Source organism: Sebastes umbrosus, chromosome 4 (assembly GCF_015220745.1).
Source record: "Sebastes umbrosus isolate fSebUmb1 chromosome 4, fSebUmb1.pri, whole genome shotgun sequence".
In the NCBI taxonomy this organism is placed as follows: Eukaryota; Metazoa; Chordata; class Actinopteri; order Perciformes; family Sebastidae; genus Sebastes; species Sebastes umbrosus.
The window spans coordinates 4,858,841-4,882,658 of NC_051272.1; the positions used below are offsets into that span (position 1 = coordinate 4,858,841).

At 41.4% G+C, this 23,818-nt stretch overlaps 1 protein-coding gene and 1 long non-coding RNA gene across 3 annotated transcripts in view; one reads left to right on the forward strand and one right to left on the reverse strand.

Moving 5' to 3' along the window:
* The window catches only part of LOC119486608, a 22,781-nt gene extending 16,321 nt beyond the window's left edge, over positions 1 to 6,460 (forward strand). For both annotated transcript variants that reach the window (XR_005206564.1, XR_005206563.1), the window contains exons 2-4: positions 1,901 to 2,005; positions 3,435 to 3,523; positions 6,332 to 6,460. This is a non-coding gene — a long non-coding RNA (uncharacterized LOC119486608). The remainder of the gene's footprint in view (positions 1 to 1,900; positions 2,006 to 3,434; positions 3,524 to 6,331) is intronic.
* Positions 5,814 to 23,818, reverse strand: part of snx33 (sorting nexin 33) — a 27,462-nt gene continuing 9,457 nt past the window's right edge. The window contains exon 2 of the mRNA XM_037766822.1: positions 5,814 to 8,997. Coding sequence (XP_037622750.1) covers positions 8,744 to 8,997 — 254 coding nt within the window. The 3' untranslated portion in view covers positions 5,814 to 8,743. The remainder of the gene's footprint in view (positions 8,998 to 23,818) is intronic.

Here is a 23,818-nt window from a genome sequence, read left to right on the forward strand (position 1 = left end):
AGCACTTCAGCCTGCTGAAATGCACTTTTTCTGATTTGTCTGGACAATAAGATGCATCTGGAACCAGTCAGTCTGAAGTCTGGGTCACCCCTCCCCCTCGACCATGTGTGAGCGGAGGGCAATGAGTCAGGGAGGTGAAGGAGGGCAGACAGAGACAGAAAGACAGAGATATAAGAAAAGTGTAGTTAGTACAGAAATGACATATGCCATGCACATTACTCTGCCACTAAGAGGTATATCAGTTTGTTACAATGGTAGTAAACAAGTTTTATTGAGTTTCATAAATAGATTTATAGACCGTTTCAACGGAATTGCATTTCTAGCCAACAGCTTGGGTCCATGTTTACTTCCTGTCATCTAATGTCATTCATAAGTTGCAGTGTATGTGAATGACATAAGCTGACAGGCTTTGTACAGTAAGTAAAAAACACACTTGGGCTCTACAGTAGCCATGTTTTCATCAGCTTCAAATCCCGTTGGCTTCCGTATCCTTGTTGCTGTTCTGTATTAATTAAACTATTAGCTGACATGTCAAACACTGACTGGATTTAGGAACACCGACTACATCTGTACACTGTGTACTGTTTATTCTCTAATGGCTTTGGTTCAGCTGGATGAGGAGTGAATGTTCAAGTGAAGAAGAAACATGACTCATTCATTTGCAGAGAGACATACTTCCCCTCTCGTGTCAGTTTAGAACTTTTTAGAAATAAATGTTCGCATTTTCTGGAGCGTTTTCAAATTTGTTTGACAAAGTGATAAATCAGCACTTTATGGGAGTTTATTTCAAACAAATCCACAGTAGGAAAAAGAGGTCAGATTAAAGGAAAGAGGGAGGAAATGAAGCTTTTCTGTTGAGTAAAATCATGTTTTTTCTGACTTTTTTAATCTAATTTTTGTTCGTTTTTCTTGTGAAGTATTTCTACCTCCTCAAGCTTTCAAAAATCCTTCAAATGAACCAATCGGGGAAGGAAAAAGATACCTCTTTGGTTGAACTGTTCACAACTCACATTAACTCTAAAAGGCCACATAACCTGGGTTTAATGGTCACAAGTAGATATTGCTTCAATTCACGGGGTTACAAGCTAAAGTTTGGAACCTTTGCAATAAGGAGGTATCTGGATGTGTTTCTGCATAAAACTGAAAGTGAAAAAATACGACTTTTCCACGATTACAGATTGCTCGTATCTTTAATTCAGTAAAGGGACGATAATTACCCCCAAAGACTGGCAGTGCCAAGATTCCTCTCCCAAAATAACTCCCGAATCTGGGTGTGAATGTTGGCTTTTGGCCCCGCTGTGACGTTGGCCCGAGCAGCAAGCAGCAGGAAGGGGGGAGGGATTACCAAAAACCCACCATGTGTGTCGATTCGACCATCTGTTGCCTTTGTTTCCTCCACATGCTCGAGGAGGAGGCCGCTGTAATCCTCCGCACCGTGGAGGTCAAGTCCATGTCACTGCAGTCAGTCCAGGAGTGAGATAACCATCCCGTCTGGTCATCCATGAAAGTGATGGCAACGATAAATTCTCAACTTAAATATCCCCTTTTTACTGCTTTACATACTTCAGGGAAGCTTGCTTACAAATGACCGGGAAATTTGAGGTTTAAAACTTGGAGTCTTGACCTGTTTGAAAAAGTCATGTGTGATTCATGTCTGCAGTGAAACAGTTGATTCAGACAGCTGCACTGCTGCTGGAACCTAAACACATTAGCTGCTGTGCTCTCAGGCTGATTTTTTCATTAAGGGAAACAAATGAGGATTCTGGGTTCGCCGTGTCCTCTGAGGTATCCTGTCGAGGGGCTGGAGGCGCACTTTTCCTCCCCAGGCTATGCAGACGTGAAATTGCTCCTTTCCTTCACTCAGCATCTTTTTTTTTTTCTTCTTCGCCTTCTTTTATAGACATCTGCTGGCACTTTGGGCCATAACGCTTTTACCACGTGCCCCTGCATGCAGCACTGCAGACCTGAAAGAAATCCACACTTTTCCCCCTTTTAGACGAGCCAGGTGAGTTACTTTGGAGGTTTCAGGCATTTAAGAATGTGTTAAGTAATATAAATGTGACTTGTAACATGACGCCCAAGCACGACCAAACCAGTAGCAACAAGACATTTTGACTTTTTTTATGATACAAAATTGTTTCGCACCACGCTGGAGCCGTTTCAACAACCGTTCCCTTCTGGAAAATAGGTAGTTATAACTCACCCATACAGGCTTCAGCTGTGTCTGATGGAAAAAGCCTAAATGGAGGCAAAGTTGACCGGTTTTCATCTCCCCCACTTCCTCACTCGCACAAATTAGGTAGCCGCGGAGAAGTGCACTGTTAGCATTACTTTGGCACTACCTCAAGGTTTTGGAACTTTTTCCAAGGTGTCGTTTTACTGCCATTGAGGCCTTTTTTTTGCTTCACTAATACTCTGTGGTGTACATCATAGAAGTGTGTTGCAGACGAACTTAATTTGTCTGAAAATACTGTTTAAGTCGCCTTTCGACACTCTAATAAGTGTGGTGATTTATGCTTCGAATTTAGAATTTTCACTCCTCTTGTCAGTCGTGGGTTTCTAAGTGAACTTGATGACGTCTCCTCCTGGCTCATATCATGACGGTGACATCACCCCCGCCGCTCCAGTTGCATAACAAAAACCTGAGAGAGGCGGAAACGTTACCATCAGACACAGGAATTCGGTTCATATAGAAACATCTGGATTGTTTTTTTTCTCTTTTTTAAGTTGAAAAGGTTGGAAGTCATCGAGTGCATCTGTAACGTACTCTTTGTTCCTGACAGCCAGCGGAGCAACTGTGATCCTTCAGCATCGCTGTGTCAACACGACAGAGAGGAACTGTTACTGCGATGGCACCTAATAGTATTGTTAAGACACCTGATGTCAGGGTTAAAACAGAAGAGGGAGCTCAGATATTATTAAGATCTATGCCAACACCTCATTCATTTTAACAACAGAGCTGTTGATTCGAGCTGTCTGAATGAAATGTTTGCTGCCGAAACATCTGGAACAGATTATATGGGAGAGCTGGGGTTTTTTTCTTTAACATATTGTGCTAGGCTACAGTTTGGCATTCATCAGCTGTCTCCAAGCATTAACGCAGCAGGGGAGCCTCACTCATATAAGGAAACTTTCAATAAAATGTTCCTAGACTAAAAATGAATATCAGAATAACTGTTTTTTGAAGGGTTTTCCCTACACATCTACACAGCTAAAGAACAGATGTTGTGCTTTTTGGACAATGACTAACATATGCTGTCTCATAAGTTTAAATAAGTATACTTAAAGGAGCTAAATTCAAAGAGCATTAATATAGCAGCAGACAAATTGCAATGTAAAGATATAAAGGAGTAATGTCTACCAGAGCAGAGAATGAAGTCACTCTCCCTCTCTGTGTGTTGTAATCAGAGCTTCTCTTTTCTTTGTTTACATAGTTGGGCCTGTTACGGCAGTTACAACTGATAATGACATCCCGACCCACGGCGCCATCGCAGAAGCGTAGCGCCCAGTCCGGTTACTCCAGGTAAACACTGTTAACCCTATGTTCCCTCAGCCCTATGTTCCCTCAACCTTATGTTCCCTCAGCCCTATGTTCCCTCAGCCCTATGTTCCCTCAACCTATGTTCCCTCAGCCCTATGTTCCCTCAACCTTATGTTTCCTCAGCCCTATGTTCCCTCAGCCCTATGTTCCCTCAACCTATGTTCCCTCAGCCCTATGTTCCCTCAACCTTATGTTTCCTCAGCCCTATGTTCCCTCAGCCCTATGTTCCCTCAACCTATGTTCCCTCAGCCCTATGTTCCCTCAACCTTATGTTTCCTCAGCCCTATGTTCCCTCAGCCCTGTGTTCCCTCAACCTTATGTTCCCTCAACCTTATGTTCCATCAGCCCTATGTTCCCTCAACCTTATGTTCCCTCAACCTTATGTTTCCTCAGCCCTATATTCCCTCAGCCCTGTGTTCCTTCCCTCAGCCCTATGTTCCCTAAGCCCTATGTTCCCTCAGCCCTATGTTCCCTAAGCCCTATGTTCCCCCAGCCCTATGTTCCCTCAGCCGTATGTTCCCCCAGCCCTATGTTCCCTCAGCCCTGTGTTCCTTCCCTCAGCCCTATGTTCCCTAAGCCCTATGTTCCCTCAGCCCTATGTTCCCTAAGCCCTATGTTCCCCCAGCCCTATGTTCCCTCAGCCGTATGTTCCCCCAGCCCTATGTTCCCTCAGCCCTGTGTTCCTTCCCTCAGCCCTATGTTCCCTAAGCCCTATGTTCCCTCAGCCCTATGTTCCCCCAGCCCTATGTTCCCTCAGCCTTATGTTCCCTCAGCTCTATGTTCCCTCAGCTCTATGTTCCCTCAGATTATGCCATTGTTCCCTCAGCCCTATGTTCCCTCAGATTATGCCATTATTCCGACAGCCCATTATTCCAAAACCCCATGACCCGCCCTTCTCTGCCTCTGATTGGCTTACCCTGATATTCTTACTCTAGTCCTAACCAATCTCACTCCTCATGCCTAAACCTAACCAACCCAACCAACATGGGGCTGAGGGAATACAGGACTGACCCCTCTGTTGGCACCGTTGCCGTCATTTGCACTGTTTCTGCTGTTAGCACTGTTAGCTGTCGCCATGCACGTAGACCCTCAATCATGCTCGGAATTTGTAATTTAGCACTTTGTAAACAATAATTAATTTGAAACAAGACTGCGTCTACAGCCATGGTAGCAGCTCTGTCAGGGTGTAATTAAGGGTTCACAAAAGTTAGCAGAATTCATCGTCTAGGGATCATAAATAGCAAATTTCATAGTAGTTGTCTAGATATTTCACTCAAAACCAAAACGGTCAACGTCTCTGGTGGGTGGCACTGGAGGAAAAGTCAGGGGATCACTAACCTCAGTAGGCTTCAGCCTGCGGGGAACATGAATGTCTGTACAAAATGTAATGGCAATCCATCCAGTAGTTGTTGAGATATTTCAGTCTGAACCAACAGACCACGCCGGCCACGGCGTTACCATGGCTAAAAACACAATATAACAGATAATAGACCTAACAGATCGCCTCCTCCGACCCAAACCTTGAATTTGATGTGAATAATTCTGCTCTATTCAGACTCCTGGCAGGACGTGCGCATATTTCCTTGCGTCTCATTTATTTTGGTATAACGTCACTGACTGTGTCCGTTTGTTTACGCGCACACAGAAATTTGGATAACAGCTCCTGGCTGTTTTGGTTATATTCAGGACAAACTGTTTGTGTGTGTCATCACACATCCTGCTCACAAATATCCTGATTTACTGAGTATGGGTAGAAAAAAACAGTAGTAATATGACAACAACAGCATGTTTCAGTGTCCCAGTTTTTCATCAGTGTTGTGCCTTGGTATATTGTTTGTGTATTTCTATACTTGAGAGAGGAGTTATATGGGTTAATGTGAATAAAATATGATGTTCCAACTATAAAACAGAATACGTGAGTAGTCTAGATATGTCTGCATGGAAACAAATCCGTACAAATCCACAAAGAAGAGAAAGACAGAAGGCGATCACCCTCATTACTTTTATTAACATTTTTTGGTCCCCTTCCCTTAAATCAAGTGACAAATGACTTACTGGAAATCCCCATCTGTTATTTCAGAGACCGAAACTAAAGCAGCGCAACTCACCCGGTCACACGTCCATGTTAAGAGTCAGTCACCTGTGTGAAATGCCTGGTATTTAACTCGTCACGCAGCGTTGGAACATGAGAGGAAAAATGTCATTATGAAACCCTGATTGGGGCTGCGATGCGAGCGCTTCTTCAAATAGTTTTTGCACCTTGCATGTCTTCCTTCTGCCCAAAATCTGTCTTTGCATTTGGTGTCCTTTCTTTGTGGAATGTTTTCTTTTTTTTTTTTTAGTTTTTCCAAATGCTCTTCACATTTTCCTCAGAGTAGAACAGATTCAATTACAAAACCAGAGAGCACATTCAATTTCACTTCAACCAAACAGAGTAAAAAAAAAAAGGAAGCCCGGTAGAAAATGTCTGACTTCTTTGGTCTTGGAGAAACTGCGATGAGTACAAATGATGAAGTATGAAAAGTAAAGGTTTGTTCAAAATAAACACCACATTAAGACAGCGAAGAGTTAAAGGCTGCAGATGTGGACTGAGCAGTAACCGAGACATATCTGAGTCACACTAACACACAAACACAGGGACCATTTGTTTACTGAGAATCCTGCACTGAATCAGCACTTTCTTTGTTATGGGAGAACCATAATATGGCTCTATAACCTCACATTCTGAATCTCACAAACACCACGCAGAGATGTCACAAAATAACTTCTCCTTTCACGTTTCATCCACAGTCGAACACACCACTGACAGATCAAAACCTCCGAGTCTCACAACTGACGAATAAACACTGGAAACTGCTATAGGAGAAGCGTGTCACGCTCACAGAAACATCCCCGCTACACTTCTTGAGGTAATGCTCGTAATTGCAAACGCAGACTCCACATAAACCTCTTAAGGTTACACAACGCTAAAGATAGTCTCGTCAAAACCGCGAGTTGCCATGAATGTTTTCTTTTCTCTTGTTAAACAGGATGAGTAATGTTACTGGAACAGCTCTTATTTAGTAATAAACACGCATCCAAGCAGTGAAGAATGGGATCCTCACAGTCACATAGATCTCACTCAGTGTGGAAAAAATAGTCCACTAAATGTGGAAAACAAAATGTAAAAAGTGACACGTCACTGTGATCACAGCTGGAAGAAGAGACTTAAGATATACTGTATGTATTATTATTATTATTATTATAGGAATAGTTCAACATTTTGGGACATATGCATATTCGTTATCTTGCTGAGTATTAGATGAGAAGATTGATACCATTTTTTATGGCTCCAGCCAGCAGCTTGTTAGCTTAGCTTAGCATAAAGACTGGAAACAGATGAAAACAGCTAGCCTGGCTCTGTCCACAGGTAACTCAATCTGCCTACCAGCACTTCTAAATCTCACCAATTAAAGGCCTTTTACACATCGGGAGCGTGATGAATAAACAACATGAAAATGTGAAATACTCGCCTGCGAATATTACGCATCAAACTATTCACACCAGCAGAAACGAACAGAATTTAACAGATGCAAATTTGTGACAGTTGCAACACTTAAAACAGATTTGAATAGATTTGCGCGGGCAGAGGACCAACTACCGCGATCCTATTGTCCCAGAGCAGCGTCTGGCAGTCAAGTTATTTCAATGAGTTTCCTTTTAGCAAAATGCTCGGAGTGAATTTGCCTCTGGTAAACAGTTAAGCAGTATGTGTCTAGGGCTTTTATTGTGAAAGGTAAGCAAGGAAGTAGTGGATCTGGTATGCGCTGCCTTTGGAGAGTGGTATCGATCTTCTCATCGAACTCATGGCAAGAAAGCGAATAGGCCCAAAATGTCAAAACAATTGTAAAAATGCTGTAACAGAGTTATTATGGGTACAGTGTAGATAATCTGAATTATATAATGTGTATTTTATTTGGGCATTAGAGGTTGTGAATATTAAATCGTACTGGTTTTTTTGACCACATTAAACACAACATTCTGGTAACAGGAAGAATTTGGTCTTGTGTCAACTAGTAAATGATTTAATACAAACATTGAAATGCCATGTTGATGTTCTGCCTCACACAACCAGTTAATCCACTTCAACTATCTGACTAAGTGTCATACTAGCTGGCTAGATTAACCTGCTGCTACATGAAACAATAAGATATAATATTTAGTTTTCCACCGTGGAAAAAGGGAACTGATCAGCACAGTAGTTGACTCATTTCACTCGCTCACACACACATAAACACACACACACACACACACACACCCAACACTATGACCCACTAGTGTATAAAAAAACATGTGCAAACTTGTTTCTAAATGCAACTCATTAAACATAATTCCCCCCCATTAGACACAAGACATACTACAGACAAACGGTCCTTTTACAAATATTCCATCAGAATGCCTCAGATCATTAATTAAAAGGCACTTACTGCATGAAGATGGTAAGAAAACAAAGCTGAACGACATGATATCAGTAAGTCTTCCACACGGTGCAAAGTTAAGACAAAATTAAGACTTGTACTAAGAGATAGCAGAGAAACTGATATGAAAGCTGCAGAGATGATGGTGAAATTCCACTATAGTATACACTTGTTTGGCCCGATTTACCATCTTTTCATAGTCTGATGAGAAAACTTCAATAACATCATAAAATGCTGCATTAAAAAGCACCTGGAATGTTTATCGGATGTTGGTAAATAAACCAGAATATTGGGAGTTTTTTGAGAAATGAACACATTTGAAGCAACTTGATTCAGTCCCAGGAGAAGCCAAAGTGCATGATGTTGGAAAGAAGGGGACAATTTCAAAACAGAACCCGTTTCACTATCGAACAATCAACTATGAATTTGAAACCTATATTCTTATTTTAATGTTACAAACACCTTAAATTATGTAAAATAAACATGTGACGTTGCCTATGTGATGTGTATTTCAGAAACAAAAAGTTACAGTAGGTCAAAAAAAAAAATGTGACTTTGAATCCATCAAAGTGAAAGACTTGACTGGCTTCGTACGTCTTTCCAGTAACTATTGCTTAATTTATCTGAGTCTTTTCAAACTGAAACATGACCAACTCAAAACGCCTTGATAAAAGAGTCAAGACTTTTCTGTCCTTCTTCTTCTGTGTTTTTTTGGCATCTTGAACTGGACAGCAGCTCGGAGTCTTTAGAGAGTGTCGTACATGCGCAGGGTGCGCTCCAGTTGCTGGACAACCCGCTGGTAAAAGGCTATCTGCTCCGTGAGGTAGGCCTGCATCATGTCTTTGAAGTCCACCTCTCGCTGCTGATGGAAGTGGCTCATCTCCGCCTGGAGGGCGAACCCAACCGTCCGGCAGCGTTTCCTAATGCCGTCGGCCTCGTCCTGGTCCATCTTTCCTTCGTCGCTCATCCGCTGGCTCTCCTTCACCTTGGCGAAGGCACCTGGGTTAAGATAAGAAAGTTATATTATTTTAAAAACTCTCATATTCTAAACCATGGCGTTTTTTTTGTTTTGTTTTGTTTCAATTTACAATGTTAAAACAGTTTAAAACAGCAACCATAATCCTAGAGAAAATATGTTTTCCTCGAGACGTAATTGAGAATGCAGTTTAGTTGTGTGGGAACATAAGGAGACAGGATTGTTCAAAACACAAAATGCCTGTGTCATTATCAGTAAACTGTTGCACATTAGGCTGGTTAAAGGCCATCCGAATGACGATAAACAAAAAACTCCTCTTTAAACTCAAGTGGTGATGCAGATAGTTTCAGTTTTACTACCCAATTGAGATACCCATCTCTGAGGTTTCTGCCTCCACCCAAATACAACAATAGCATATTTTATCACTTAGACATAGTGGTATCTAGCCGTTTAGGTAGTTTTGGTTTTATTTCTGAGGGGGTTTTTTCTTAAGATTTCTGCCTTCAACCCAGCACAATGAAGGTACATTTTATTAGTTCTGCTCACGGCAAAGAGAAACTACATTTAAAACACTTAACAGCAAGGTGTCTTTACAGAAACATTATGTATTGGTTGCTCTGGATAATCCGCCAACACATTCTCACTACCAACTCATCAAGTACTTCTGCTTAGTCAGTGCCCCTCGGCATCGGAGACAGATGCACTAGGTACACCTCTAGCATTAGTTCTGGGTGTGTCAGGGACGGCGTGTCAATATACGCTCATTACATGCATACTGTCCTTTCATAATTAACTTTCGTTTTCACAGAAAGTTAGGTTTAGACAACACAACCACTTAGGTAGGGTTAGGATACAGTCGTGGTTCACGTTAACTTCACTCACTGACGATACTGACGAGTCACTTGACTGACGTGACAAAATAAGTCAACGTTACTTTTAGTTTCACACGGGACACGAACAGCATCTCCTGGTTGAAAGTCTTGTGTTTTGTTTGACCCATCCACCACCATTCCCACCCCCCGCTCTTAGCGGACTCTCACGCTGTTAATACTGCATCACTTGCTGTGACCACTGGTTATTGCCGCAGGTGGGTTTACATTGGCGTCAGCTGAAAGCCTGGTGCGTCAATAAAGTGTGCCTCCGTGTGTCTGTATCCGATGCCGAGGGGCACTTCCCAAGCGGCGGTAGTTGACGAGTTGGGAGTGAGACTGGGGTTGAATCCACATACAGGGACTACTTTATACCAAAATATAGTTGCTAAGAAAACTGCAAGTCAACAGGGACACTGATTCTTGCTCCTGATTGCTGTTGAATTCTTCAAATGTCATTTTCTTATACTATACTATACCTATACAGAAAAATGTCCCATAAATTTTAAAGAGGCAGATAAAAGGCCGAGGTAAATTCAACCAAAACTATCTGAATGGCTAGATACCATTATATTTTAGTGAGACATTATGCTTTGTATCTGGTTGGACTGACCAACTAAAAAGTCACTATTTTCAGACAATGTAAAACGTTGTCCCAATAAGACGTTACTGATAATAAGAGTGATGTAGAGAGTCACTGAAAAGCTGTAAAATCTGCTTCTGATGAAAGCATACAAATAAAAACCCTGTAACAAAACGTTGTAATAAAAGTTAAAAACAGTCTCAGATTTTATTGCTCTTTGGGCTTTGGGTGGGTCTGTGTTACTGTGCGTTGTGCTACACTGCTATAGAAATGTTTTACCAATATCTCATCCATGGCAGTGAAGACCAACATTGTAACTTTTCCCCCCGAAATTAACTACTGTAAAGCTGCACACTTTATAGGAAGAGAAGGGAACACGCCACACAATTACTGTTTGTTTCATTGCATACCAAACGTCTAGTTTCAGTAAGATGCGGACAAGTTGTAACCGCATTCGCCCAGACTGAACATGACGTCAGTTTCCGAGTGAACTACATGGCAGCCTGATGGCATGTCGCCACGCTGCATTTCCCATCAGATTAGTGAGTCCGTCTCAGGCTCATGCAAGCTGAACTTGACACCAGGAAGAAGGCTGATTTCAGTCATGTATATAAGTTAGCTGGCAGGACAAATTTGCACAAGCTAGTTTCTTTAATGTGTCCGCCGCAGCGTACCTACAGGTTTTATCCATTAACTGTATGCCGCCCTGGATTCTGTATGGAATTCCTGGCAGAAGTCGGGGGGAAAGCATGAACAGCACTTCACAGTCTGTTCCAGCAAGGAGGCGTGTGGACTACAGTCTGTGGCTGTGACCTACATTCATGTATTCTGTTTTCCACATGAGAGGAGAATGTGCATCACCAGATAGCATGTCTGTGGGACATAAAGGAAAGGCGTGGGTATGTGTGCGCAGCGGGGAATAATGGGGGAGGTTGAATCAACATTTTTGGATCCGCTAATGCAAAATCTTCATCACAAAGAAAGCTTGATGTGTTCTTCCTCGCAGCGAAATCTGCTCTCTAAAATGATGCAAAACTATGCTATTAAAGTCCCAAAATACAAGGTACAAAAAGAAGAACTGTGGCCGAATAAAAAGCAAGGTTGTTTCGGTTTTCTTCTAGTCTAAAACCCAATTCTTCTTCCAACATGCTTTTGCAAAAGCTCATCACAAAGAAAGCTTGATGTGCTCATCCTCACAGCTAAATCTGCACTCTAACTTGAAGCAAAACTATGCTATTAAAGCCCCAAAATACAAGGTACAAAAAGAAGAACTGTGGCCGAATAAAAAGCAAGGTTGTTTAGGTTTTCTTCTTTTCTAAAACCCAATTCCTCTTTCTCTATTTTTGGATGAGCTCATGCAAAATCTCATCACAAAGAAAGCTTGATGTGCTCTTCCTCGCAGCTAAATCTGCTCTCTAAAATGATGCAAGACTATACTGTTAAAGCTACAAAATACAAGCTGCAAATAGAAGAACTGTGGCGGAATAAAAAAAAGGTTGTTTAGGTTTTCTTCTAGTAAAAAACCTGATTATTCTTTCAACGTGTTTTTGCAAAATCTCGTCACAAAGAGAGCTTGATGTGCTCTCCCTCACAGCGAAATCTGTTCTCTCAAATGATGCAAAACTATGCTTTTAAAGCCCCAAAATACAAGGTACAAAAAGAAGAACTGTGGCTGAATAAAAAGCAAGGTTGTTTAGGTTTTCTTCTATTCTAAAACCCAATTCCTCTTTCTCCATGTTTGGATGAGCTCATGCAAAATCTCATCACAAAGAAAGCTTGATGTGCTCATCTTTGCAGCTAAATCTGCTCTCTTACTTGATGCAAAACTACGCTATTAAAGCCCCAAAATACAAGGTACAAAAAGAAGAACTGTGGCCGAATAAAAAGCAAGGTTGTTTAGGTTTTCTTCTAGTCTAAACCCCAATTCTTCTTCCAACATGTTTTTGCAAAATCTCATCACAAAGAAAGCTTGATGTGCTCATCCTCACAGCTAAATCTGCACTCTAACTTGATGCAAAACTATGCTATTAAAGCCCCAAAATACAAGGTACAAAAAGAACTGTGGCCGAATAAAAAGAAAGGTTGTTTAGGTTTTCTTCTAGTCTAAACCTGATTATTCTTTCAACATGTTTTTGCAAAATCTCATCACAAAGAGAGCTTTGTGTGCTTTTCTTTGCAGCTAAATCTGCTCTCTAACTTTAATGCAAAGCTATGCTATTAAAGCCCCAAAATAAAGAAAAACTGTGACCGAATAAAAAGCAAAGCTGTGTAAGTTTCCTCCTATTCTAAAAAACAATCCCTCAATCCCACTACAGGCGTTCTGCCTCTTTTCACTGAGCTAACAAATGCTCTGTGATACATGGCCAGTGGTCTGGAAAGTCACCAGATTTGTTTATCTTGCCCAACCAGACTGGCCACCGCATGTTTTATGGCTGTGGCCAAAGAGAGCGAATTGGACTATTTCACATGTGACAGCGTCATGGGTCTGTGCTGGGTAGATATTAGCACTCTGTGGGGGATTAAGAAGGAGTGAGAGGAGAGGAAAGGAAAGGAAAGGATAACAGTGTGCAGGGGAGCTAAAAACACAAATAAGGCTTTCTAGAAGGGTTTCTGTCGAGTTCACCAAGTTCAATTTAAGACCTTTTTAAAACCACATAGAATGCATGTTAAATAACAGTTTCATGATCATACCTGCCAAAAGTAGGATGGAAAACCGGTTGGGACAATATAGCCTATAATTATTTATCATTATTACACGGCTTTGTTGAATACTCAATTCTGATTGGTCAATCACAACGTTCTATGGTCCGTTATTTCTTTATAGCAGACCGTTGCTATGTACAACAGACCGTTGCTATGGACACAGTTCTGATGTTGGACTCTGGCGGATCATTTTTGTGTCAAATTATTGATTTCTTAAGTAAGTAGCCATGTAATAAGCAGGATAATGTACAGCTAGCGGGTCATTGTTGTGAAATAAACCCCTTCACAGCGATGCACTATACTTAAATCAAATTTTTTCAGTACTTCCCAGCAGTACATAAAAGTAGTTCCTAATAATATAATTAAGTGAATCAATGCAACCTGAACACGCAAAAGTGGCAGTATTAGCCGAAATGGAATATAATATTGATAACTATGTTTTCATGAGTGTATAATCACCTTACCCAGCCTTTGATTGGGTAGAATGACATTTTACAGCTAACATTGCTGCCGCCTGGCAAGAGAAAATATTTAAGACTTAAATTAAAGACTTTTTTTGCACCGTCTAAAGACTACTTTTTAAGACTTTTCAAAACCTGCAGATACATACAGTATCTACTAGTTTACATACAGTATCTACTAGTTTACATACAGTATGTGTGTGTGAGAGACAGAGAGAAAAAGAATGGGGATAGTCAAGATTCATTATGGCCACAACCCTCTGGGGAACTTAACTCAGTCATCCGCTAAATTCCCCGTTCCCACAGCCCGAGGTCACCGCGGGATGAGCTCAGGAAGTGCAGCACTTCTTCACTACGTCTTCATCCATCTTATCTCCGTTTGACATAAACATGAAGTTGAGAGCGGAAGTCCCTCTTTAGGATATTTGTATTTGTTTTACAGCGTGTGCATTGCTTGTGAGCTTGTATTTATATGGGCTATTAGTGTTGATGAAATTTCCCAATTCCCTAAAGCTGAGCTCTTTTTAAGCAAAGCCAGCATTATTTTTCTCCACAGACTGCAGATTCCTTTAAGATCCAAACATCAGCACGCAGCAGTTTTAAGAACAAGTGTGTCTAATTTTAACTCATTCTCATCTGGGACCCGTGGTTTCCAGTCACAGTTAATTAAATCATTCTTCCTGTTTAATGCTAAAGCGGAGGCGTCGTTGGAGTGGAGCCCCTTGAGTTGAGGCTAGTTTGTATAAATCAGCTGATCCCTGTAATCAGCGGCTGATAGGTGGTGTGCTGGCATCAACTTTTTGACCAACCATTTTACTGTCATAGGTGTCTTTAGGAAGCCATATATGTAGCATGACGCGATTCGTCAGATTAGCTAGCAAGCTGAACAAAAATGTAATTTCACATTAAAAGTCCATCTTGGCTCTTGCTGTATTATAGTCCATGAGTGTGTTCCAATCCACGTACTTACAGAAGTACACTTCAATGTAGTGCACTTTGTGCACTCTGTACTCACTTGAGTAGTGCGTAAATTTCAGCGGGGTAGGGTCGTCTGAAATCGAATACTCTGCGGCGCACTGACCGGAAATGACGATCACAACATTTGACTTTGGCTCGCTACCCGCCAAAATATATTCTGAAAAAAAAATGAAAGCAGAGTGGAAATTACGTTTCCAACGTTGTCGCCTACGCCTACGATGTGTCCTCCTGTTGGCTGAAAATGCACCGGTATGTTTAATTATTGTATTGTTTTATTCTGTTATCTACGTATGTTTGAATAGTGGTCGTGGCCCTGCCATTTGCGCTACGTAGCCAAGATGGCGACAGTTGAGTGTGGAAAGTGTCCAGCGTTCCACTCTCAACAATCTGACCGTTTTGAGCACAACATCCGGGTACTTTGAGTGCACTGCATTTTGCCGTACTTCCCAGTGTGAACGCACTTATGCACTCAAAGTAGTAAGTGTAAGTACAGAAGTACGCGGATTGGAACACACTGCATGTTTGTGCTGTGAACAGTTTAGCTTTCCTACAGAGTAATTCACCCTTATAACCTTTTTGCAAAAATTATTTTATTCCAAAACGAAGACATTAGTGAACTGTTATTTGGCATGAACTGAAACAAACCCATCAGTACAAATCAAGACCTAATCCTTTAAAAGTTAGAGGTTAATACAATCTACAACTATGAAAAACACTGCTTATTGCTTCACAATCCTCTAGAGGTGTGTGAGTTTGTATGTGTGAAGAGTACTGGTCTAATATGTGAAAGCATGGCCACTGACTTCACTGCGCCAATGCAAACCACAAATCACAAAACACCCCCATACTTTCCTTTTAAGGTTTGGAACTAGGCTAAATTTCTCTCTCGCAAAATAAAAGGAACAAATATTTGGCGGGTAATGGCACGACGCTTTCACATCCAAGATAATGTGCTATGGTTTGGTGAACAAAGTGACTGAAACAGCCATGTATAGCCTATTATAACACTAGAATACAGCCAAGGTACAATACTGTAAGTCCACATACTGACAAGAAAACATGGTGTAGTGTTTGAATTAGTGTAATCAGAATGAGTCATCAGTGTACTGTAAAATAAACTAATCTGTGATTTTGGTCCAAAGACTTCAAACACAGGAAGAGCTAACGTGACTGAGAAAGATTAGTGGATGTTATTCACACTGGACGGACCAGTAAACAGAAACATTTTTCAACTGAGGACAAATGAGGCTTGTCACCACAAAACAGTAACCATTAGTAAAGGGCTGTCAGTGTGAGAGTGTGTGGCGACGCTGCTGACGTCTGAGTCAAGCACCACAGTGAACTGATGAGACGTTTGTTCTCTGGTGATCTCTCAAAAAAAGTAAATGAAAATGGCAACAACAACAAAAACAGTGTTCTTACTGAAACATATTGATGCTACAAAATGTTCTCTCAGCTGAAGTCACACCAGTGAGTGGCAAAAAAATATATGTGTCTGTGAATCAATGTGAAATAGGTGTTATAGAGGCTGGGTCGTGTTTACCTTGTCCATATGTACGCCCCCTTCTTGTGGTATTCATGACCTCTGAAGTTTTCTGAAAGCATCGTATTGAGTTTGTCTTGGTCATTTTATAGTAGGTCTGAGGAAAATGTTGATATTCCCAACGGCCTCATCTTTTTCTTCTGTCATTATGCCTTTGCATTAACTGCATTAGGCTATGTTACCCGCTCGCTAGCTTGCTAAATTGTTAGTCTTGGTGGCTTCTAGACGCCGACAGTAACATTAGTATTAGTTTACGATATTATCCTGGTTGCCGTTGCCTAGCAGCGGTGTTCTCACAACTTAAGCAGCACTGGGTAGAAATGGAGCAAATATGATTTTTTAAAAAAGTGATTTTTATAAAATGTTCACTTTATCCTGTCAGTAGTGCATGAGACAGGTAATCTGAAAAAAATCATGTTCCTCTGTCCTCCAGTGCTCCTAACGGCATCTGCAAGATTTCACAAACCGGAGGAAAACAACCAATCAGAGCCGAGCTGGAGCCTTGCCGTCCAGCTGTCTGTGAAAGTTTGTGACCAGGCCGCCATGTTAAGATCAGTTTAGGAAAAACGAAGCACCGCCCACCAGCCGGAGCACACTTTTCTCATTTCACAGCTAAACAGTACACTACAAGATGTTTCTGAAAACATCTGAGGAGAGAAATCGGCATTACAATAACAGAATTTTGATTAATATTTGATCAGCGCTGCCTAGTTTGACCGTTTGGTCGAAGTTCACGAGTGATTGACAGCTACTTCTGTTGAAAGAACAGCCAATAGGAACGCTCTCTCTCTGAAATGACCTGTGATTGGTCACCCGTCACGGGCTAGATTTTTAAAGCCTGAAAACAGAGCCATGAGGAGGTGCAGAAGTCTAGTTATCTCTCAGAACACTTGAATAACAATATGCTGAAAGGTTATTATGGAATTTTTGCCCAATGATGCCAAAAACATTCAGTCTACTGCAGGTTTAACCACTGGAACACACTCGTACACGACTTCCCATGTCGTAACCACGGGCTCACAAGTTCCATTTGAAGGCAGCAATAGAGAACTTGAAGGGTTAGCTGGTGAGCTAACAGCTAACACCCTAGCAAGTCAAAAACATGCCAGCTCTAGTCTGTCGCTATAGCTCCCTGGCCTTCTATCTCTGATGGTGTCTAGAAGGTAACCCACAAACTGGCAAAAACTTACATAAACTCTTGTGAGACTCGCTGCCCGATGACCTATCCTGAGCTTAACCATCCGAGGTCAATGACCTTAACCTACTTACACTACCTCTATCTCTTTTCTCCGTACTGTGCAGCCATTTCCTATTCAGGATTGTACAAAATTCCATTCAACAATAAGTTATTGAAGAGGGAAAAAAAGCTTACCTCGGAGAGCTAGCTGGCTGTAATCATTCCTCATTTGTAGAGAAGGTTAAATAAATTGCAGGATGGAGCAACACAGCTAATGAGCTTCCTCCCTGTGGCTCTGCCTTCCCTCAAAGGTCAACACTGTCAAGACGGCACAAATTCAAAATTCCTCAAGTTGAACTTTAGCACAAAAAATGTGCATATTTACATACCCGCAGGTGAAATGACAAATTGTGGTGATTCCATTAAAATTAATTGATTTTGCAATTTGAAATGCTGGTGTGACTGGTCCTCTAGTCTAGAGATTAAAGTAAATTAAACTGACATTTGATCTCGATGGACAGGAGAGGAGAGCAAAGGAGAGAAAGGAAAAAGACAGGACACAGAGCTGAACATCTGAAAATAGAGAGGAAAGGGAGGCTTTAAGAGAGAAGAGAAGAGACGAAGAAAAACTGAGACACAGCTTCAAGAATGCATGACAGGGTCAAAAGCACTATATCTGCCAGCGTTTAATGTGGGCTTTAAAAGCCTGGAGGATACACAAACAAGAAAAACCCCACTGCTGAGTAAGCTAACAGTAATAGTGTTTACACCAGCTAATCAGATACATGGATAAAAGCAGAGCTGGAGTTTATGTCCTCAGCTGGAATGTGCTCACAACCGATTTTAGCCATCTCAAATATCCTTTGTCCATTTGTCTTTGGGGCTAATATGGCGATGGGACACTGAAGCAAAAGTTTCCAATTCTTTTGATTTCTCTTTTATTACTTCAGGGATGAGGAATGTTCAAAACAGAACCACCCTCTTTAGCCTGCACGGGGAATTAGTGAGCAGAAATGTGTAATCTGTGATCCTCTGCATGCACAAAATCACTTTGTGCACATCTACGACTTTTTTTACCATGACTGCAACTGTTACCTTCACAGAACCGGCTTATTCACCGTTCGTAGCTACTGTATACCTACGAGAAGTAATGCACTGCAATTTGTATGTATCCCACAAAATCAATTTGCATGTAATCCACGTAACGTGAAATGAGGCCTATTGAAAGAGGCTGGGACATGGGTCTTGGGGTATGGAGTATAACACATGCGCAGTGTAACTGGAGCTGCGGTCGTGCGTTGCGATTGGCTCAATTTTGGCGAGTGCAGACAGATTTTACTGCGCTTGTGTTGTACCCCTAAGATATGACGCGTTGATGACGCATGACATTTCCTCTTTCCACCCTCCTCGACGTGAACCAGGAAGTATAAAGAGCGAGAAACGCCGCATAGGGAGGAGGTCGGGGTGGACGAGTGGGTCTAAAAAGACCGGACTTTCACACAGGAGACCGGTGTTTGTACCCCGTGTGAAACCACAATGTTGATTTATTTGTCAGGTAACTTCCGTATCTAAGTTAAGCTACTTCAGCAGTTATTTTAACCCAAACCACGATTTTATCCTAAACTTAACTATGTAGGTTTGTTGCCTAATGCATATAATGAGCGGAAATTGATAGATGTTGCTCGACATTCGTAGGAAAACGTACAAAAAATGAGGAATAACTTTTCATAAGATACCATACGAACCATTGTATGAAGATACGTTGCACAAAACAACGTATTCTGCAATGTTTCGTATGATATCTTACGTAAGAGCTATTCCTCCTTCTTCATTTGTTTTCCTAATGTCCAGCAACACGTGTCAATATCCGCTCATACATGCATACAGTCTTTTCAAAATAAACTCTTCACAGGAAACAACTTCCTTAGGTTTAGGCAATACAACAACTTAGTTAGGTTTAGGAAAAGACCGACTTGGTTAGGAATAGGCCATAAAACTACATAGTTAGGGTTTAGGAAAAGATTGTGGTTTGGCTTAAAATAACTCCGGAAGTGGCGTTACTCAAGTACGGAAGTTACGTGACAAATAAATCGTTAACTCCTGGTTTTACACAGGACACGAACGCCGGTCTCCTGGGCAAAAGTCTGGTAATTTTAGACCCACCCATCCACCCCGACATTCTCCCTACGCAGCGTTTGTCACTCTTTATACTTCCTGGTTCACAATTACGTGAATTACACAGAAATTGATTTCATGGGATAAATATATATATACTGTATACATGTATACCGTGAAAGTATAGCATAACAGTGTATGAGAACAGCCTGCCAGAAATAAGACATGAAGCTTCCAACAGCTCTTGAAGCTCTTAATTGAATCCATGCAAAGAGATGTTCAGCAGATGTTCTTTTTTTTAATATGCACAGAGAATCAGATCTAAAACTACTAAATATTTCACTTTCACACAGATGGTGTTATAAATCCACACTCCTGTCAGACATCAAGATGTATGTTTATTAAGTGGGATATACTGAGCACTGATCTTGAAAGGAAGTATAATCATTCACCACTAATAGCTCTGTGTATTTCACAATGTCCCTCTGCAAAGGGATTCATTTCCACCCTTTTCAGCTCTGGTCTTACGCTTGTATGAAAAAAGAGTGTTGTCACAGTTCAATCAAAAGCTGGACTGGATATGAATAAAAATATTTGGGATTTCCACAACAAAATGAGCTTTATGTTGAGTTCTGTAGGCTTTTCAACCACAGCCAGCCTCACGAAGGTCAGGCATTAAAGAAAATCTGTTTCGCATGTCATCGCACGTCAAGTAAAAGAAATGATCAACATTAACCATGACATCATAATTACTTTGTATAACGTACTGTATTATTATTTCTTTAATCTTTGTGAGACAAGAGTTGTCATGTCGTGAAATCCCTCCGGGTCTAAGGGCTTTCTGTTCTGTTTCTGATTGTGACATTCACTTAATTTAAACCAGTTTCAGCTCTTTTGTAATGGAGCAGATGTACTATTTCCTCTCTGTGTTTGCCCTGTAACGTTTAAGTGTTGCAATAACTTGAGAGAGGCAGCACAATAAAAAAATAAAAAAATGTAAGATGTTCCTATGATGACAGATATTTGGCTAATCCTACCAAATGAAATAGTAGGTCAAAATGACAAGGGGTTTTCCATTGTCTTAACTTTTATGATGGTCTTTTTCATGACACAAGAAAAGACCAGAGAGAACAGCCAACAATGCTCTCCTCTGAGGGATAGCGTCTCCATGCCAACCGCAAGCATCGTGTCAGCGATACCATGACAACAGCTACGTTGGCAGACACCCAGCATCTGTCTGACAGTTAAAGCTTCATTCCTGTCAGGGGAGGGAACAGATTAGGACACTGACAGTATAAATACTCCCTTTCAATGTAACAAGACGGAGTCAAAGAAGATGCAGATTTTTACTTTAGCTGCACTGGAGCTCAATGGACAGAGCCAGAAAAACAATGAATCTGTGAGCTAACTGGTGAGCATAATGCCAAACGAATGAATTAATCAAAACATGAACAAATACAGATGCTTTAAATGACGTCTATTTTCCATTTATTCATAACAACGCAAGCACTTGGAGAGTCGACCTCCAAAACCACTTTTCTTGTTCAGGGTCAACAGGGAGTGAAGGGTTGTCCCAGCAGGCATTGAGGAAGAGGATGGGTACGCCCTGGACAGGTTGCCAGTCTATCACAAGGCTAAAACATATAGACGGACAAACACATTCACATCTACAGGCCAATTAACCCAACCTGCATTTCTTTGGGCCTGAGAAAAAACACATGCAGAAAGACAGAGATCATGCAAACTCCACACAGGAAGCCTCCAGCTGTGATGCTGTGTTCACACTACGAGCGACACAGCAACAGACTACAAGTCATTTTCAAAAAGGAAGCTACCAACTGACGGCCAACACTTGTCAACATGTGACGGGCGTGACGCGCTACAAATAACATTGAGCTGGTCTCAACCTTTTCTAACGCTCCAACGACGCAGTAAAGTGTCAACCAATCATACGTTTTTGTTTCACCCTGTTCTTTTCCATCTAAAAAAATGCCGGCTCCCAGTGCTATTTAGCGATATAAATATGTCAACAAGCTTTTGAGCAACACTTCAACGGCGACTCAGCGACAATGAACCTGGCCACGCTTGGCCATTTTGTTGCTTTTGTCGCTTGTAGTGTGAACATAGCGTGAGGCTATAATGCTAACCACTAAGCAACCATGTCAGACTTTGCAGGCTTTCACACTGAAAATAGCACTGTGTTTAAGCAGCATTAATTCATTTTTTGGCCACTTGGGAGAACTGTACAAGCTGAAAACACAATATCTGACACATCTAGCAGACACAGAGCAACAATAACATGCATTTAGAGTTGTGTTTTATCTCTATTATGGTCTCCACCAACTTCTTGAGAAAATATCTGTCTCCTTAGCTGCTAAATGCTCCACAACTTTCACAGGAGGCGATTCCTCTGGTTGCTAAAAGAAGTCTGATTGTATAGAAGTCTCTGAGAAAATGAGCCTACTTCTCACTTGATTTATTACCTCAGTAAACATTGTAAACATGAGTTTATGGTCTCAATCGTTAGTTTCAAGTCTTCTTCAATAAAGCATATTGTTCATTTAGTCAATTATGGTCCCATTTTCGAGTCAAACAGACCATAAAGCAGGGGATGCTTTAGGGCGTGGCTGCCTTGAGATTGACAGGTCGCTACCACGGCGTTATCCAGACTAGGAGCTGTCCATGTTTTTGTCTTAAGACTTTGACACTTTCACAGTGAGTTTTCTGTTCATGAATGATAATAACTTTTTGGTCGCCTAAAAATGTCTTATTCAGTGTTGTTGTACTTAACTCCACCCTCTTGTGTCACTTCTGATTGCAGAAAACCAAGATGGTGATGGCCAAAATGCTGAACTCAAGGCTTCAAAAAGGCAGCCCACAAACCAACGGGTGACGTCACGGTGACTATGTCCACTTCTTATATACAGTCTATGATTTATCACAGCTTTCTTTAACTGGAAAAAACTGCCAGATTGACCTGGAAACAGGAATAATGAGAGCAGTGAGAACAACACAGTAAAGTTGCGGGTCAAAACAATGAGCTGAAGGACACTAACATGCACTTTTCTGGCTAATTGTGAGCTGAATGGCGTTGCATTGTTGTAAGGCATAAGTTGAGCAAGGTTCAACTTGGTACAACTCCACTGCCAACGCAGAGGTCCCATTGAAATGAATGAGGAGGCTGCATTTCTTTAACCCGGGGCTATTGTTTGTCTGAATGTGGCCTTAATAGCTACAGACTACCATGCCTAGTTTAAACTTGAGAAGTCAGCTACGATAGCAAGCTGTCCTTTATACTCCTTTGTTGACACAGTGTTAAAGAGGTGTTTAACTCTGTTGTAACTGATGTCACATGGTTAGTGGTGGTGTTGTATTAGACTGCATTGTACACTAAAAGGTAAAACTGTTTCGTCCAATTCCAGTTATTCTCATTAGCGGGACAGAAAAAAAAATAATGTGGAATAGCTATGGCACTAGTCTTTTCAATATAAACTAACTCCTCTCTTACCTCATGCCTTATTCAGTCTAATGACACTTTACCACAAAATCTGTGGTTGTCGGAGAGGAGGAGGAGGGAGGCGTCGGCGGTAAAGACCGAGTTCTTGGAGACATCTGTAATCTCCTTCAGTGTGAAACAGCAGTGCACTGGGCCAACGCAGACAGGAATGCAGAAGCATGTGGATAGACGGTGTGTGTGCGAAGACGAGGGCCTAGCCTTTGTCAAGATTTATGAGTAAGCAAACAGGAGAGAGAAAACATTTGCTCTTCATGGTCACCACAGATAGCCATGGGGACTGTGGCCAACAAAATAACATACAATTAATGTTCAAAAGGTGCCATGACTGGACCACTGCACGCTCCTGAAACCCTAGCCCGGTTTCACAGATGGAGGTTTGTCTACCTGCTGACAGTGCTGTATTTTCTTGGGGAATGTTAATCTGCAACATGTTTGTTAGACAATATAAACACAGCCTGAGCTCCTGGTCAGCACTTTGAAAAAATGAACAATATTCCATAGAACTGTTCAGATAAAACACACAACGACGTTCATGCGTGCACATTTCCTCAGAAGTTCAAACTGATGGAGCCGGCATGTGGTGTTGTAATGTGTTGCCATATGGAGGACAACTAACCTCTTGTCCAGATTAAAAGACTGGCTGGCCTGCTGGAGGCGTCCCAAGGGAGCGAGCTCATTCTCAGACTGAATAATGCTCGGCTCTGGTGTGGATCACAGAAGGTTTTATCCCACTATCAGCGATAGACCACACTTTCTATGCTTAAGAGCACGCTAAATTACAAAATAAATGAGTCGAGATAAAAGGGATGACAGCTAAAGACTGGTGCGTTTTATTTTGAAAAATGCACTGCAGATTATCACAGCACATTTGTCATGACTTGTTGCTTTGGCTTTATAT